This window comes from Labrus bergylta, chromosome 8, assembly GCF_963930695.1.
Source record: "Labrus bergylta chromosome 8, fLabBer1.1, whole genome shotgun sequence".
NCBI classification, from domain to species: domain Eukaryota; kingdom Metazoa; phylum Chordata; class Actinopteri; order Labriformes; family Labridae; genus Labrus; species Labrus bergylta.
In genome coordinates, this window is record NC_089202.1 from 6,199,352 (window position 1) to 6,216,359 (window position 17,008).

General features: G+C 39.8%; 1 protein-coding gene across 3 annotated transcripts in view; it reads right to left on the minus strand.

The window, feature by feature from the left end:
• Window positions 1-17,008, minus strand: part of triob (trio Rho guanine nucleotide exchange factor b) — a 103,052-nt gene that overhangs the window by 37,262 nt on the left and 48,782 nt on the right. For all 3 annotated transcript variants that reach the window (XM_065957654.1, XM_065957652.1, XM_065957653.1), the window contains exons 9-17: window positions 14,950-15,141; window positions 13,720-13,851; window positions 12,849-13,079; window positions 11,203-11,325; window positions 10,615-10,806; window positions 8,142-8,311; window positions 7,537-7,711; window positions 2,789-2,984; window positions 800-966 (exon numbers count right to left, since the gene is read on the minus strand). In XM_065957654.1, coding sequence (XP_065813726.1) covers window positions 800-966; window positions 2,789-2,984; window positions 7,537-7,711; window positions 8,142-8,311; window positions 10,615-10,806; window positions 11,203-11,325; window positions 12,849-13,079; window positions 13,720-13,851; window positions 14,950-15,141 — 1,578 coding nt within the window. The remainder of the gene's footprint in view (window positions 1-799; window positions 967-2,788; window positions 2,985-7,536; window positions 7,712-8,141; window positions 8,312-10,614; window positions 10,807-11,202; window positions 11,326-12,848; window positions 13,080-13,719; window positions 13,852-14,949; window positions 15,142-17,008) is intronic.

Sequence of the window (17,008 nt, forward strand, 5' to 3'; positions counted from 1 at the left end):
CAGCCTGATGATATTCGGCGCAGTCACTATGATAACAGGCCTAGCTATGAAAATTGCCTCTATGTTTGTTGATTCAAACATCAACAGGCTCCACTTCAAAAACACCAACACTTGCTTTGAATTTATCCTCCCCACCGAGTGAATATTGTGAGAGAATCCCTGGCTGACGTCCTCTGTTTCACTGACGCAACAGAAGCTTAGAAATCTCTTTCCTTCCCTATCATGCCGGATTCCGTCTGGCCCATTTATCTTCTATTGCCCTAAATTTCTGTTTGACTCTCTCTCTCTTTAAAGCTCGGGCTGAACATCCAACCATATTGTATCGCTCCGACTATTCCCCAAAGTCAGAGAGCGATGCAAACATAGAGGAAACACAAGTGAAGAGAGAAAAAGAGGAGGCAGAAATATAGTTGACACAGGGTGAGTCATCCACACATGATCATGTACAGACAGAACATACCTTACAGGCTGTTATTCAACACTCTATGATGTATCATCATGTTATGCCAAGAATAAAATGTGAGAGCAAATGTCAACATATCAATTTAATACTGGTTTTAGTGGAAGAAGCGTTTTTTTTCTGAAACGATGTAAAAGTGATTATTCCTATGTAAGCACAGTACGAGCTCTGTGTGTGTAAATAAAATACACCATACAAAGTATTATTTATTTTAATTTAACAGCAGGAGGAGTCCGTCATAACTAAAAAGCAAAGCTCTTGTTTTTTTTAGAGTGCTCTCAAAATCCAGCCGACATTAGCGGATCACTCTCTTTGTGCTTGTTTTCTTCAAGTCCGTACCTGTTTGACTTCAGCTTGCAGATGTCTTAACTGGACACACTGCTCCAGATGTCTCCTGTGCTGCTCAGCTGCCAAGTCCAACTCCTGCTGCTTCTCGTGCAGAAACTCAAGCAGGTCCTGGACCCGCGTAGCCATGTCCACATCTCTGTCGCATAGGAGCTCCACACCTGCACACAAAACATTTCATGAACGTTTGTCTTTAATAAAACCTTTTTCTTCCAGGGTTTTCACTCTATCATCACTTATTGTTGCAATAAAAAAAAGTAAGTCTTGAATAAAAAGCCATTTTTTAAAATCTTCAGTCATCTCTGCCATACGCTGAATCCACTTAGGCTGCATAGCAGTAAAGCAGAGGTATAAAATATGTATTCCATAGATGCATTCTGTGTTACCTGCATTTTATAGATTAGCAAACAGCTGGATGGGTCGAGAATTCACAATTGTTACATTTTTTGTGGGGGGACAGATTACATTTTTCCTAACATGGAGCCTTGCAGAAATTGAAATGCTGATCTTGTAGAAGGCATTTTCTGCACAGACCCTTTATGAATTTTTTTTTTGCATAAGCATAATCTTTACTCACATTTCAGCCCTGTATTCCATAACAGCATTGTGTGCCTGATGCGATGCTAGCCACAAGGCTGACCCTGGTAAAAATAATAGTCCTGACATAGACGTCGGTGGAGGTGGTAGCATATCTCGTGCCATTCAAAAAGCCAAGCAGCTAGTTGTAGCAGAGTAGCTGTCTCACTGCACATTTTAACATGACTTCAGTTGGATTTGTACTGTGACAATCTCTGTGGTGAAACATTAAAACAATACCGGAGGCGTGGTTTTCTCAAAATATGCCCTTCTGTGAGTGTGTTTGTGTGTTTGTGTGTGTGTGTGTGTGTGTGTGTGTGTGTGTGTGTGTGTGTTTCAGTGGTTTAACCCAACAGTGAACATGACTCTTGCGGATTAAGAGGCAAAATCTGCTTGGTATAAACAGATGTGTCTCCCATTCCCTCCTCCTCTTTCCCTTCACCCTACTTTTCCTTTTATTCCAATGTTGTTCCCGCTCACTCACTCCTGACCTCTCCTGCATCCACCATTCTCTCTTTCAAACGCTCTCAGATAAACCAACAGGCACGCCATCTTACTCCTCACTCAGTATCTCCTATTTTCTTTACCCCTAGAAGCAAAATCCTTACAATTACATGTCAAGTTAACATCATTCTGTTGATTGACAAATGTGAGTGCTGCACCCTTTTAATGTGTACAGTAGATTTTATCTGTGCTAGTAAAACTACTACTCTGCGATGTGTGCGTATGCAATAGCAACAACACAGGATATGCAAAAACACTAAAAAGAAAAAATAACACTGATTGTTTTAACTAATGCAAGAAGATCACGATTACAAGTCCTTTTCCACGACTGATCTATGATGACAGTCTATCGAAGCTCTTCATCAAAACACACACAGAAGTAGCTGCTGTGCATGATTGTCATCTGACTGTAAACATTCACACTACCCTGCTTCTGTAAACACATGAAGTCAGCTGGATGCTTGAGGAAGGTGTTCAGTTACACAGGGTGGCTTTTGACACTTTGGCACAGTGCTGGTTAACGCTGTAGCAACATATGTTGACCACTAACAGAACTAATGTGCACAACTTTTAGCAGAACGTCTGCAGCGCACGCACAATGGGATGATGTGTGAGTCACATGCAGAACAAGATGATGAGCTTTTTTTTTCATGTTGGTGCAACAGAGTCCCTGCAGAGTGTTGTAAATAATAAGGGTGGTTCATTTTATTTTAACAAAATAGTCTTAAAGTACCCTAATAAAAAAAACTACACTTATTAATTGTAAAATGTTACATGCATATTAAACTACATGTAATTTATATTATTTTCTGTATTCCTGCAGAAAACAAAATTACAATTTAAAGATTTTCCAACATCGTGCAGCCCTTCTTCAGCTTGTGCTTTTGTTTTCATCTCACTTACCAGACGCCTGCACCTCTGTGACATACTGTAGCAGCTCTTGTCCTTGGTGAATGACGTCAAAGGTGAGGTTGTTCATGGTGAGCGCCTTGTCTGCATGGTGCTGTAGCCTCTGCTCAGCCAGCGTCAGGTCCTCCGTGTCAAAGTCACTCATCTGCTGGGACAATTCCTCGTTCCATGACTCCAGGTCTGAGATAATCTGAGAGAGTTTGTAGAGAAGAGAAGAAGGAGAACGTGAGGACAGGAAAACTGGTGAATTCATATATAAAAAGAGTGGAAAAAGTCTTTCAACTCTTCCAAGAATAAATCTCTAAATCTGCTCACACTTGATGCAGGGAGAGAAAGAGTTTAAGAAGTTATGTGTGACCAAAAGTTAAAGCCCTTTAACTATCCATAAAATGTCATGATTAATAGGATTCTGAAACACCAAGTCAGACAATAACATAGCTGTAACCCTAAACTGACTGCCATAAAAACAGATTACATATTACACTGATGATGCATGGCTGGAAAAGCAGATGCAGTGAGGTGTCGGTGCTTGTCTCCGACGGCCCACGCAGACTGAATCATGATACCAGGGGGCACCTAGATCCTGGCACCAGCCAGCTCTGTCGTCGATTTGTTTTTCATTTTTAAGCAAACTTGGGAATTTCTAGCCTGCGCTTATTTTAAGCATCCGTGGACCACTTGCTCCACTTGGAGTCACTGTAAAAGCAAACTGTATTGAATGACCATGTTCTTCGTCTTTATCATTATACGCAGAGGACGACTATACTGGATTACTAATGTAAGCCTTTAGCATAGCATTGGAAAGTGAACCATATTTTGTTGTTAATCATGCTTTATTTAGGACTGGTGATCTAGGACCTGGTGTTATGATATGAAAATATATCTATATGTCAGATGAATCTGTAAGATTGACATTTACTGTGGAGTTATGAGGCCCAAACAGATCAGATATCAACAGTCATGTTCAGACCGCTCACTTCAGGAGCTAGTCATGTCAGACGCTACTTTAGTTTCATGGGTGAAAGTTTAAAGTTCCCCATTCTCAACCTACAGTCAGTCCCATTTTCAGCTGCTCTGTGACCTTATGAACCAATGTCAAGAATGTGACCATTTGAAACGTGTGGCATTACCACATTGCCCTGACAACTGTAATCCTGACAGTTACATGAAAGTTATGGGAATATGTCAGGCAGTCACTCATATCAGTGGTGCGCTCACAAATGAAAATGAGTTGTTTGCGCAGCTGTCCTCTTCAGTTCAGAGACTGCTATATTGTACAGAAGAAGACATCAAAGAATAGGAGAAATAAGGATCTGAAAAAGAAAGTCCAGGGAAACAGTGATACATAGAAATGTTCATAAAGTGAAACTAAATATCTCGATGAGAACAGGACATTCTTCAGCCAAACACAATTTAATTTCACTCTCTCTCTGTATATAATGTAGTGAGCTGCTAAGATTTGGTATTTTTTAATTTTGGTATTGCTAATTATGCCATTTTCCATAAGCAACATTTAGCGATCATGAGGGAATAGCGGCAAACTTAGCATAATAATTGACTTAATGCAACAGAAAATTATGCTTTATGTGTTCATTAAAATCTGTTTTCAGAAATTACGGTTCTACAATTAGGAACAGAGAACCCATTTAAAATAGCTTAAAACAAATCATCAGTAAAATATTTCATTCTCTGTCTCTTGTAGTTTCTAGATTCTGTCGCAGGGTGCGGAGGTAAAGACAGATTTGAACTTTTCTCAAGAAAACAAAACAAACAAACAAAAAGACCCAGAGGTAATTTGGCCTTTAAATAAAACATTTAAGACATGCAATGATATCAACTAAGAGTAGAGAGCATGCTAACTGTAGCTACTCAACAGAGCTATTAGAAGAATGGCTTTAGTTCGTTCACCAATGTCCTATGTTACATCATAAGCAAAGGGTAGTTAGAGTTACAAACTGGACCTCCTGGATGGAGTTCTACATATTTAGCAGAATCATCGAAGAATCCAACATCCAACTTATTTCTTTGTGAAAAATGTTTTACTGCTCTGTCTGTATCTCCTTTTTCTGGCAAAGTGTGTAAAAGAAGGACCTCTGATGCTCCAACACAGCTTCTTCTTACTCATTCATCTGGTCTAGCAGAGACTCCACTGACAGTAATAGACCTGCAGAGCACTCCTTGGAAACAAGCGCCACAAATACTAAACAGAGGAAAATCAATGGGCGAGAAGCTGGGATTATTCTGGCCTCAGCCAGTAAAGCAAGTTTTTCTTTTAAGTTAATAGCAAATTTCTAAAGTTTCTCTTGTATGCCAAATCATAATGAGAACACAATCTTTAAAAAGTCTATGTCCCTGCAGCAAAGCTACTGTGTATTTTTCTACTGAATATGTTTATACAAAAAGTAAGATTAGTCTCTATTCCCACACTTAGAAAAGCATTCTTGCTTTATGACAGGGTACTTAGGGATTTGGGATTCACACACAATACTTTTGCAACAAAGTCTCCGGAGCCCAGAAATACAACTTTTTTTTGGCAAGCACACAAAGTTACCTTGTCAAGCAGTTTCATAAAAGAAGAACAAAATACCCTCTTAAACTGATAAGAAAATTGTCTAACTCTGGCAACTGAGTAGAAACTTACCAGAGATTCATTAGCACGCTGCTCTCCTCTCCTCTTACAGTTGAGTAAAATGCCCTCAGTGTGCAAAAAGACCATTTCCATCAGCTAGCAACACTGTGAAAATCAACTAACGGAGGAGAAACGTCTCCTGTTTGACCGCCTCTTTTGTTTCTCAGAGGCGTGCAGGGAAAAGGGCTTATAGAAGGAAACATTGTGAGCTGACTGTGTCACACATGTTCTCACCTTAGAAACACACACCCAATAAGTGCTGAGAGGGAGTGTCACAGTACGTGTGTGTGTGTGTGTGTGTGTGTGTGTGTGTGTGTGTGTGTTAGGGCAGGGAGTGGAGGGAATAAATGCCTCCTCCACCCATCTTCGTGCTCCGACACTGTGTCATATTAATCCTCTGTGAGTGTGTATGTGTGTGTGTGTTTTTGTGTGTGTGTGTAGATTTCAGTGTTCAACATGAGAGATTAGCAGATTCAAGAACCATTCGCTGACTTGACATGCAGAGCTACTGTGAGACTTATCTGTTCTTTAGGACCTACAATGCAGACACAAAAGACTCTAAACCCACCACAGAATTTATATTAGCACACAGCTGAGGATCGTTTATGTGAAGACATGAAACAAAAGCACACTTCTAGCCATGCGCAATCTGCAGTTTACGGACATTTTACACAGATTCTTCTGTTAAATAGATTATATAATCATTAGTCTTTCAAAGTTTGTGTTTTGAATGTCCACCTGGCAATAACAAAAAAAAAAGCAAAACTAATGTAAAAACACAACAAATTATTTATGATTATCTGCAATTAAAGCAAACAAAAGGTGCTTTGCCCAAAATTATGCAAGGCACAGTTCAACAGGAGTAACAACAATGAACTGATTCTGACATGGATTTCAAGTGTAGTGTGCTACAATCCTAAAATGAGATTGAGTGACTACAGATTACCAGAGTGACATTAACATATTTTAAGGCAACCCATTCAGAAGTCTTCGAAATGATTCAAACAGATCCACCAAATGTGATGCTCATATTGGTGAAGTCAGATTATCAAAGTCAGTAGAATCAAAACTCTGTTAGCCAGGAATCTAATTCATAGTTTTCTTGAAAGAATATGTTTGAAACTTTAACCTTTTGATGGAGCAACATGACACTAGTTATGGTTAAATTACATCATCAGGGCACTATGCGTATCTGTATAGGTTTTTCTGTCTCGACCATACAGGCTCAAACTGACACTGTTATCCTTAGAGCTGAGCTGCTGCTAGCATGACATAGCAGACACAGAAATAGTCGCATAAATATAAGGCTGAGTCTCCGCTGTAGGTTTTTTTGCTTCCACATTGACTCAGTCAGATTCATCTGTCAACATTGCAAAGCAATCTCTAAACTAATCTTCCATCACACTGACGATAAACATCACGATGAAACCTGAACCTTTCTTTAAAAAGAGCAGCAATCATATCCGAGCACCAGCTGAGAAAAGCATTATCTTTCACAGTAGGGCTTTGACGATTTGAGTGGATTCAAGGTAGCCAAATGCTGAGAGGGGGGAAGCAAGACTGGTGTGAGTCAGTGTGTGAGATGTGTCAAGTGGAACTAAATACTTTTCTATTCAAGCACATGGGAGAGTATTGCTGTGAATGAAGTCTGAATCTCCACGGTTACGGAGCAATGGTGCATCAGATCAGAGTCACAGAAATTCTATTTTCAGTCTGTCCATTGCCACATGTAACTCATCACTTTTTGCATTCAATATACAAAAGAAACCACAAAGAATAAATACACAGATTAGTACAGTGTAGAAATATCTTTCTTTCTTCTTTCCAAATTTAACAAATTCAACTGCAATTTCCCCTCCGCTCTTCGTCTTGCTTTCTCTTCAACCATTAAGACGTTTCCCCCTTTCTTAACACTTCTATTTTCTCAGTAATCATATTATATACAAATACTTCATTCACTCCCTTTCCTTTTTCTATTGAAGCGCTTTCAAACCATCAAACCAATGATCTACTCTTCATCTTTATCAATCTTTCTTTTTCCATAACGTTCAAGCAAGAAGCAAAAAAATAAACTTTGATCGAGCACCAAAACCTCCGTATCCCTCCTACTCACATCAATGGCATCCCTCTCAAAGATACGGAGCTGGAGGAAGAGCTCCAGTTTGATCTTCCTCTCCTGGAACAGCTCCTCCATCTGGCCCTGCGCCTCGTCCAGCTGCTGCAGCACGCTCTCGATGTGGGCCATGCTGCTGTTGTGTGGAGTCTTGTTGCTCGAGATGGCTGAGTCTCTGCAGGGAGAAAAAGGTCAAATGCAGGGAAGTTAGAGGAAGAGTGGATTTGTGGTCAGTGTTAGTGATGTGGCTCCCAGTTCTTGTGGAGAGAGCACATTTAAGAAAAACACAAAATCTTTGACTTTTAAAGTCTGCTCAGTTTACCTAAAACAACATTGTCTGTTAAAAGAAATCCCTTTTATGTTTTATCTATCTTTCTTTTTCTTTTCATTTGACTCCAGAACCACATGATTGTCTGATGATTACAGAAAAAATGTCAAATTGATGTGCCCTTTGCATTCTTTGCATTCCTACATTCTGGTATTTAGACTTAAAAAAACACGTTTGGTAGTCAGTGTTAATGTACTGCAGAATTGCTGATAACCCGGTTGTTTATCATAGATTGAAATATGCAGATATTAGCCTAGCATGTTTAAAGAATTGTCACCTGAGCTGTTGTATGAGGTCCTCCCCCTCCTTGATGACATTGACGGTGGCCTGCAGGGTGGTCTGCTGCTGCTGGCCGAATCGTTTGATCAGGTCCTGCACTGCTTCCACCGACTCGGCATAAACATCATCCAGCAGTTCCTTCTGAAGCTCCTCCAACCACGTCCACAGCTGACAGTGACGGACAGAAAGGCAAGCCAGTTAAAAAAAAAAACAGCATTTTGTAAGTCGACTCCTCCCAGAGCTGGAGGAAGAAAAAGCAGGAAGCAACTAAAGAGCTCTGTTGTAAACGCATGCTGGAGGGGGCGGGGCGGATACACTGAGCTAAACACAGACGCAAGAATTTATAGAAAAGCTGCCAAAAGGATGGTCAGAAGATATGAAGAAAAAACAACAACAAATCTAACAAATTCTGCTACAAGCTGTTGTTTCTTTTGTGAATGGTCATCTTTGTAACAGATTAGCCATCTGGGTGACTTGGCTCAGCACAGAAAGCCCTGGCATGGCATCCAGGCTTCAGGAGAGACCCTGGCACCCAAGCATTGTCTAACACCCACGCTGCCTACACAAAATCATGCTATTGTGAGCATCACGCACAGAAAATGACAGTATGTTAAATCCAACCTGGCATGCATAAATAAAGACTGTTTTTGGTTAGAAGGTAAATGGCTGAGTGAACTTCAGGCAGTATATTTAAATAATGCCGGACAAGATTCTCTTTACTTGCAGAAGTCTGAGCTTTTATCTGCAGAAATGTAAACACAAGGGATGTTGAAGCAAATTCCAGTGAATAACTACATCAATCCTTCACTCTTCAAGTTGATCAAATATCGTGATGTCTTATTATATGATGATATGATACAATATGATTGTCTTGCAAGATATCTTATATGACAGAATCGCAGTATCATATTATTGTTGTTATGTGTAACCATGTATTGTATCCTATTGCATCGTATTATCTTGAGTTCCTTGACCATCTAGGCATCCTAGCAGGTTGACTTTCACTCTTTTCAATAAAGTCTATTTATTAAAATGATTAGAAAATAATATCGACATATTAATGCTTTTCTTCTGGAGATGGAGAGACACAAATCAGAACAGATGATTTCCCTATTTTCTCATGTATTTCATAACCTGTCTCCACAGTAAACTGTTTGTGGCCTCTAAACATGATGAACTGCATCCAAGAAAGAGTTTGAAACACACACACAGGAATACATGCATGTACAGGGACATGCACACGCACACGCACACATGCACACACACAGTAACCTGCACCAGTGTGAGCTGACAGATGGGATGAGGGAGATTAGTCCATATGGACATAAAAGACTAGCTTCATTAATAACTACACAGCTCGGACAGTCTCTGAATCTTCCATGTAAACAGGATGTCGTGTTAACTTTTCCAGAGCACAGTGATGTGTCAGTGTGGAGGGGTCCATTTTAATAGTCGAAGGTTTAGCTGTTTATAACCCATGACAATGTGACAGTAATTGTGGGAGGGTTGTAGTGACTAGCACTACACACCAAAGCTCTGTGCACAGTTATGTGTAGTTGGATGTTTTATTTTTATTATTATTTAGGGAATAATTTCAATAAGGAAAACTATAGGCATAATCAGAGAGAGAGAGAGAAGGCAAGCTGGATTGTCTTCAATTTGAGCAAACAAAAGTGTACTGCAGAAGCAAAGGAAAGCACAGATGTTTGCACAAAGAGAAATAATGACTGACAGTCACATCGTTCAAGGGCCTGAACATATCACACTATAACACATGCAAACACACACACACACACACACACACACACACACACACACACACACACACACACACACACACACACACACACTCTCTCTCTCTCTCTCTCTTTAAAATAAAGGCAGTCATTATAAAAAGCAAAGTGCTAATCATTTTTGGTGAGGATGTACAAAACACTTATATGTTGTCATTACCCCTGAAACCTGTCATCTTTCGCCTAACGTATTTTTATATCTCAAAGAGTGATACAGTATGTGTGTGGCAATAAGAGCTGGACACAGTTAGTAACTTGTGCAAAATACAAATATAAAAATAAAGTTGAGTGAAAACTATGAGTCAATTGTTGATGATGATGGACAAAGACATGACAAGCTTCTTGTCCATCATCATCATCATCCTCATTATTTTTTCTGTTTTCCTGCATACAATAAGAGTGATTGATTTCCATGTCACCCTCTACCTTTTCAACTCCTGTCTGCTTACAGAATTACTAACCCAAGATTAAACTTTACACAGACGAGTCAAATCAATGTGATAACTCGGGTTCATTAGGGTTTAGGAAAGAAGACGATTTAAAATTATTAAACAGCGAGCAGCCTTTATGTTCATGTGTGGAGTCAGATTGAAAAAATAAAAATAAAAGAGTCCTGCGCCATAGGATGTCTCATTTGAACCAATCTGACCTCCCCTGGTATAGACAGAGAATACACACCTCTTTGACATGTGTGTGGAAGGCGACAGACATGTCCAGCAGGACTTTACGCTGCTCAACACGTCGCACAAAGTCCTGGATGCGATCCTCTAGTTGGTGGGCAGCCTGGTATATTTCCTCTGGGTCACACTCTCCGGTCTGTGCCAGCTGCTCTGCTGCCTCCAGCAGCTTGTCAGCATTGGTGTAGGTGTTCTGAAATGTTAACATTAAGTACATTTCCATAAAGAGCATATGATCTCATTCATTCCACTGTTAACGCTTACCAAGACCTTTAGTGAAATCTTTTCTGTTTTTTGAACAAGATGATTTTTATCACTTTAATATAAATTTTATTTGATGTTATATTAACAATGAAATGTGTTTTTAATCTGTACAGCACTTTCGTCCACATTTTTTAAATGTGCTTTATATAAAAAAAAACTCTGACTTGAAAAAAAAAGGGAAGCTGCATTTTTTTCCCCTTCAAATGTCTGATACTGATGTTTCCTGCCTGCTTTGTGGTTTCTTACATGTTAAAAAAAATGTGCGAAAATGTGCATCTACTTTAGTACGTTGACAGTTATTTGGAATGTATTATTTTGAACTCACCTGTGCAACCTCTTCAAAGTCTTCATGTCTCTTCTGCAGAGCCCGGGCTCTGTGCAAAGACTTCCCTACACCAGTGTGTTTACTGAGAAAAGCCTCTCCATGGTTTTCTATCCAGTCCAGGACCTTGAAACACACACAGAAAATAAAAAAACATTCAGTGCTTGAAGTTAAAAATGCTCAACCTCACCATAGACTGAAAATGAACCTCACTGGAATTAAGACTGCAGTACATATCTTCAAGCAGTAGGGGGTGCTATTGACTGGAACGGTTTGTACCGAGATCACATTAGAGTCACAGTAGTTTATTAATGCCATTTTTTCCCCTTTGCCCTTCAGTCTTCTCATTCTCCCCCTCAGCTCATCCCCTCATCCTTTACTCTTTTCCTCCCTCTGCAGTCCGTCATGTTTAAATAACATGAATGTTGACGATCAGGTTTTGCCTAATTGCAAATCCAGAGCAGTGCTAAGTGTCAACATTTCCACAGCGACTGTGATTAGCTATAAATCTTTGCACAAAATGTCCTTATTATCTTTAAAACAGATGGCCTTACTGTTTCTATGTGGGGTAATGAAAAGGATTTGCATGATGTTTTCAAGGTCTCCGAGAGACTATTTTGACGGGGCAAACACATGAAAACATACACGATGCCCTCAACACTTTATGTGACATTAAATTGCATCACCATGGAAACCACTATCAGGAGAAAAGGGTAATGAGAAGTGGATGTGGGAGAGGAAAGGCAAAGTGCAGAGACACAGCAAGGGAGGGAGAGAGAGAGAGAGAGAGAGAGAGAGAGAGAGAGAGAGAGAGAGAGAGAGAGAGAGAGAGAGAGAAAAGGAGGGATGAGGACAGCAAGGCAGAGAAGAGCTCATGCCCAGAGGGTAAAAACGCAGAGACGACACTTTACACCAACTCAGTAGTTTTGATCTAAGGGCTCTGCCATCCAGACAGTCACACTCCGAAAGCCCAGGAGGAAGTGTAAAAACGCTTTGAAGAAGCTGGTGTTGATTATATTGTATCTTAATATTACACACTGTACAATCCAGTATTGAAGTCTTGCAGAACATCCCTCAAAAATAAAGATATCTTTGATTTTTATAATAAAAAATAGTTTGGCAGGAACACTTGTCAGTAGCTATGCACTTTGCCTATTGCTTGTACAAAATAACAGTTTTCCCATTTTTATTCATTTTGGTCTTTTATCCAAAAAACGGGCACAGCAGTTTAGTTGACTCGTCGTTCCCTGATTCAGAACCAAGCAGGGCAAGGCAGCTTTTACTTTCTATGCTTCTCAACTCTGGAACAAGCTGCCAGTGTACACAATGTTTTTTTTCATCAGTTGTCTCTTTGAACCAGGTCTCTGAAATAAACAATTTTATCTTGTACTGTTGTCTTCACATAAGTTCAAGCATTGCCTTTTGACCTGCTTCTTTCAGGTAAAAGGCAAAGTGACATTTCTATCCTTCCTTTTGGATCTTGTACGTTTTCATATATGTTGTCTACATTTGACAAAGAGCAAAGTTCAAACATAATTTTCTTAGGTGTCTTCTCCAGTATCCGCTGTGTGAGTATGTGTGTGAAGCATCGTTGAACTTCAGGTCTCATTGTAGGTTGCCTTTTTTGTTTGAGTGTTTGTGTTTCTTACTTGCTGTACGTCCTGCTGAAACACACAAAGCTGCAGTCGTTGGTGCAGGCGGACTTTGCGATGCTGCCAGATGTTTTCCAGCTGCCTCTGGTGATGCAGCACCTCGTGGATGATGTCCAGGACGTGGTGCACAGCTTTGGAGTAGTTGGCAGAGGACATCAGTGAATCTGCACTCCCTGGGGTCAAAGGTCGCTGCAGTTTGTCCAAAAGAGACTTCCCATCCTGGCTCACCTGTAAAAGAGAAAATAAGAGTATTACAAAAACATGAAGTAAGGTTATCATGAAAATTACAAGAGGTTTTAATTCTGTATTCCTTGTTTAACTGGTTGTCTGAACAGAAAAGCACCTTCTTCATTTTTACTCAAACGCCACATGTCACATTTACTGATCCCCCTGGCTACACAGAGAATCTGTGGGACCGGAGAATCGGCGAATACTTTGCCAATGATCTTCAAAGAATGAAAAGAAACATGAAGCTGAACCTCAATTTATGTCTGTGAAAGACAGTAGAAAGCCCAGATTGCGTAGTGGCGGCAGGAGGAGGGTTAACGATCAGCTGGAGCACAGTACAAGTGAATCACAAGCACGCCATTGATTGTCATGACAGTCTCGTGATCAGGTTGATCAGGGAGATGTGCTAGAAACATTTTAGCCTAAAATTTGTAGCCTTCATCAATAGCCATATTTTCTAAATCCCATCCAATTTGACTGTCTTTGCTGAGATTGTTGTTTGAAAATGATTAAAAGCCCCACATCAGTACAGAGGAGTGTGTGTGTGTGTGTGTGTGTGTGTGTGTGTGTGTGTGTGTGTGTGTGTGTGTGTGTGTGTGTGTGTGTGTGTGTGTGTGTGTGTGTGTGTGTGTATACTGACCTCAGAGTATGCGGTGGTGATGTGCTCATATAATCCCTGGTGATGGTGGATTGTGTCTTCTAGATCCTGGAGTTCAGAGGGCAGCTCTCCTTCACCACATGCCTTACACCACGGCTCCACTTTACTCATGTACTGCAGAGAGAACACACACGACACAAACATTGCATAACACATCCCTCCATATAGACTGTGTACAAATATGGAGAAAATTTAAAAACCTATTATTAACACGTTGTTCTGTCTGAATGCACAACATGCAGGGATTAGTGAATGACTACTCAGACCAAAGACTCGTACTTAAAGAAAAAGTACTAAGCATTATAAACCCTGGTAATATTAATAATATAATACATTAAATACCTACAAGTAAACACCAGAGTTTAAATTTATATCAAGTCTATTTCTTTCTTCTCATCAGGTTGGTTCTATAAATCCAGATAATGATATATGATTGTGAGAATTTACTGGATTTATGTTGTACGTTCACATCCAACATGGATTTTCTTAGCAGCACTGAACTTGTTTTTTTTTATCACAGGTCATTGCTCTTAATATGTACGGAGACTCCAGTTTGAACCTCTGACCATACGCCATTAATAACAAAGAAAACACAATGACGCCGCAGTGGACGCAAACTGTTATTGTTGGATACAAGGTGGCTGACAGTGAAAAAGAGAAGTTTGAGTGAAAATGAGGTAAAGTTCAGAGAGAAAAGACATCGCAGAGCAGAAGCTTATTAGAAAGCTGTCATAAAATAAATATTGAATAGTTATCTTTCTGTTTCAAAAAGGAGAAAATAGTTTTAAAAAGAAATTGCTTTCTATTATTCTAACTCAGTGAAGCAAAAGGGTACAAAGAAGAGACATCTGCCACAGAATCATCAAAACATTGACAGTAATGATGTGCTGTCAATACAGCCTACAGAAAAGCAGCAGGAAGTAACAAAGACTTCTTTAGAATTTATGACTGTGGGGTATAAAAAAAGCCACTCAGCAAACGGGGGTCGAAAACAAACTTCTTTTAAATACACAGTAAGCAAAACAATGGAAAGCAGAATTGATCATTTAAATGGTGTCGCAGGTCTATTAGATATAAAGCACCCATAGCGCTTGTAAACTCTTGTGGAACAGAAATATTTGGTTGTCTTATTTATATTTCTCTTTAAGGCAAAATTTCTATAAAAATACAACAAATATTGAATACTTCATTTGCACATTTATACGTCAGTACCTGATCTGCTTTCTGGTGGAAGCTGGCAGACATCTCCAGCAGGGTGCTGCGTTCGTCCAGCGCAGCAGCAAAGGCTTTCCACTCCTGCTCCAGCTGACCTGAGATCTGCTGGATCTGCTGCGAGGCGTAGTGACCCGACTCCAGGAGCCGGTTTCCTACCGACATGATCCGATTGATGTTCACGTACACATTCTGTGAGGAGGGAGAAAGAAGCAAGATGTTATAGTATAAATACATATAATGAAACGGGTGTGATTTCATGGAACATGTTTCATAAAGACAGATAGACTGCAGCTAGAGACAGACAAAGTGGATATTTCTGTACGCTAAGTCCAGTGGATTTTATCTATAGGACGCTAACCTGAGGCCTTCCTGACTCACGAACAGTGCTGTGACTCTTTAATGTGAATATATTGTCAGTCTGCAGAGGAAAATGAAGAGTGTGCTCATGTGGTTTTATTTCGGGTGCAGTGATGCATCAAGCTGCAAATTCATCCAGAGTTGCAAAGCAATAAAGGTTTTTTAAAAAAAAGAATAGTAGCCACATTCCACATTAACATAAAATAAAATAATGAAATATAAAATTCTACACATGCACCCCTCGTCATGTAACCCCTCCCCTTCCTGGACAAAGTAAAATAAGAGATGAATTCACTTGGGAGCAGTACCTCGTGAATAATGAACAGAAACCCATTTGCCTATTAAGCTTTCAAGGTTTTTTTTAATTTTTTTTAATTTTTTTAAATATATGGCCTCCAAGCTGTTTTGTGTAGATAGGCACAGATCAGCAAACGCTAATTAACAACTGTGTTAACAGTCTGTTATTATTCTATTCAATTACTGCTGTTGGAGCCTATTATGGCTCTTAGTGTGCTGCTTCATTCAATCACAACAGAGACAAAGGATGAAGTGAACACCAGCTACAACCCTCCAACAGAGGCAGGGGTGATTCTCGGAACACATATTGTGAGTTTTTTTTTTTTATCAAGGTTAAGGACATTGGATTGATGCTTTGTTTCCTTTTAACCTCAAAGGACTAATGATGTTTTCTCATTATGTTCTGAATTAGAGCTAAAATGTGGTGTTCCCATAGCTTTGCCTTTACTTGGAATCATATTGGTATACAAAATAATCAGATACTTTCCCCCGTAGTCTAAAAATCCAAGAAATCTCATACTTGGAATTGAAAAGCACATGATTTAGTCTGATGTTGACCTGAGGATAATAGACAGTGGCGTTCTCTGGATTACGGCTCACACTAGGATCTATGGGAGTCCAACAGCTCTCGAGTAAACAGCAGTAGGTAAGTTGTGATACACAAAAGAACAGCAGTGCACACTTGAGCTATAGTAATCCCATTATAAATAGTTCAGAGCCTCAAATGAAAAATAACATATCTCTAAGCTGTAACAGATCTTATGTGGTATTAAACCACAGGAAACTGGGATGATTTTTTTTATTTTTTTGCTAAGGACATATGCACAAAAAGACCTCAAGGAGAGCACACGCCCAGTCACAACCAATCAGCCTGAGGGTGTTCAAGCCATCTGCAGGACATTAAATAAAGCAGGCTGGAGCACTGAAACACACTGGGTGGTAAAGTCTTAATCCAAAACTGACGGACAGAAAAGGGGGGTGGGGGTACAGATAGTAGAGGATATTCCTAATTTAAACCTGATGGGGGCAAGGGGCAGGAGGAATAGAGAGAAAGAGATAGAGGAAGAGAGAGAGAGAGAGAGAAATAAAGAGAGAAAGAGAGAGAGTAGAGGCAGAGGAGGACAGCTCTGTTGACCCAGAAATCAATCAATCCACAGAGTAGGGAAACAAACAGGCCGCAGTAGTATTTGCTTTGTGAATGAACTACAGAACAAGATAAACACAACAGGCCCAACAGCAGAACGTAACATGATGTCTTGCAGAGAGGCTGAGGGGAAACCAAGGCCGTTTCAAAATCACTCAGTATGTGCTGCCTCGTGCGTTTACAGTTCTACTGAAAGATGTTAAGGGTAAAAATGGATTAATCTCAAAAAACAACTTACTGCTGGAAATGAACAAGTAA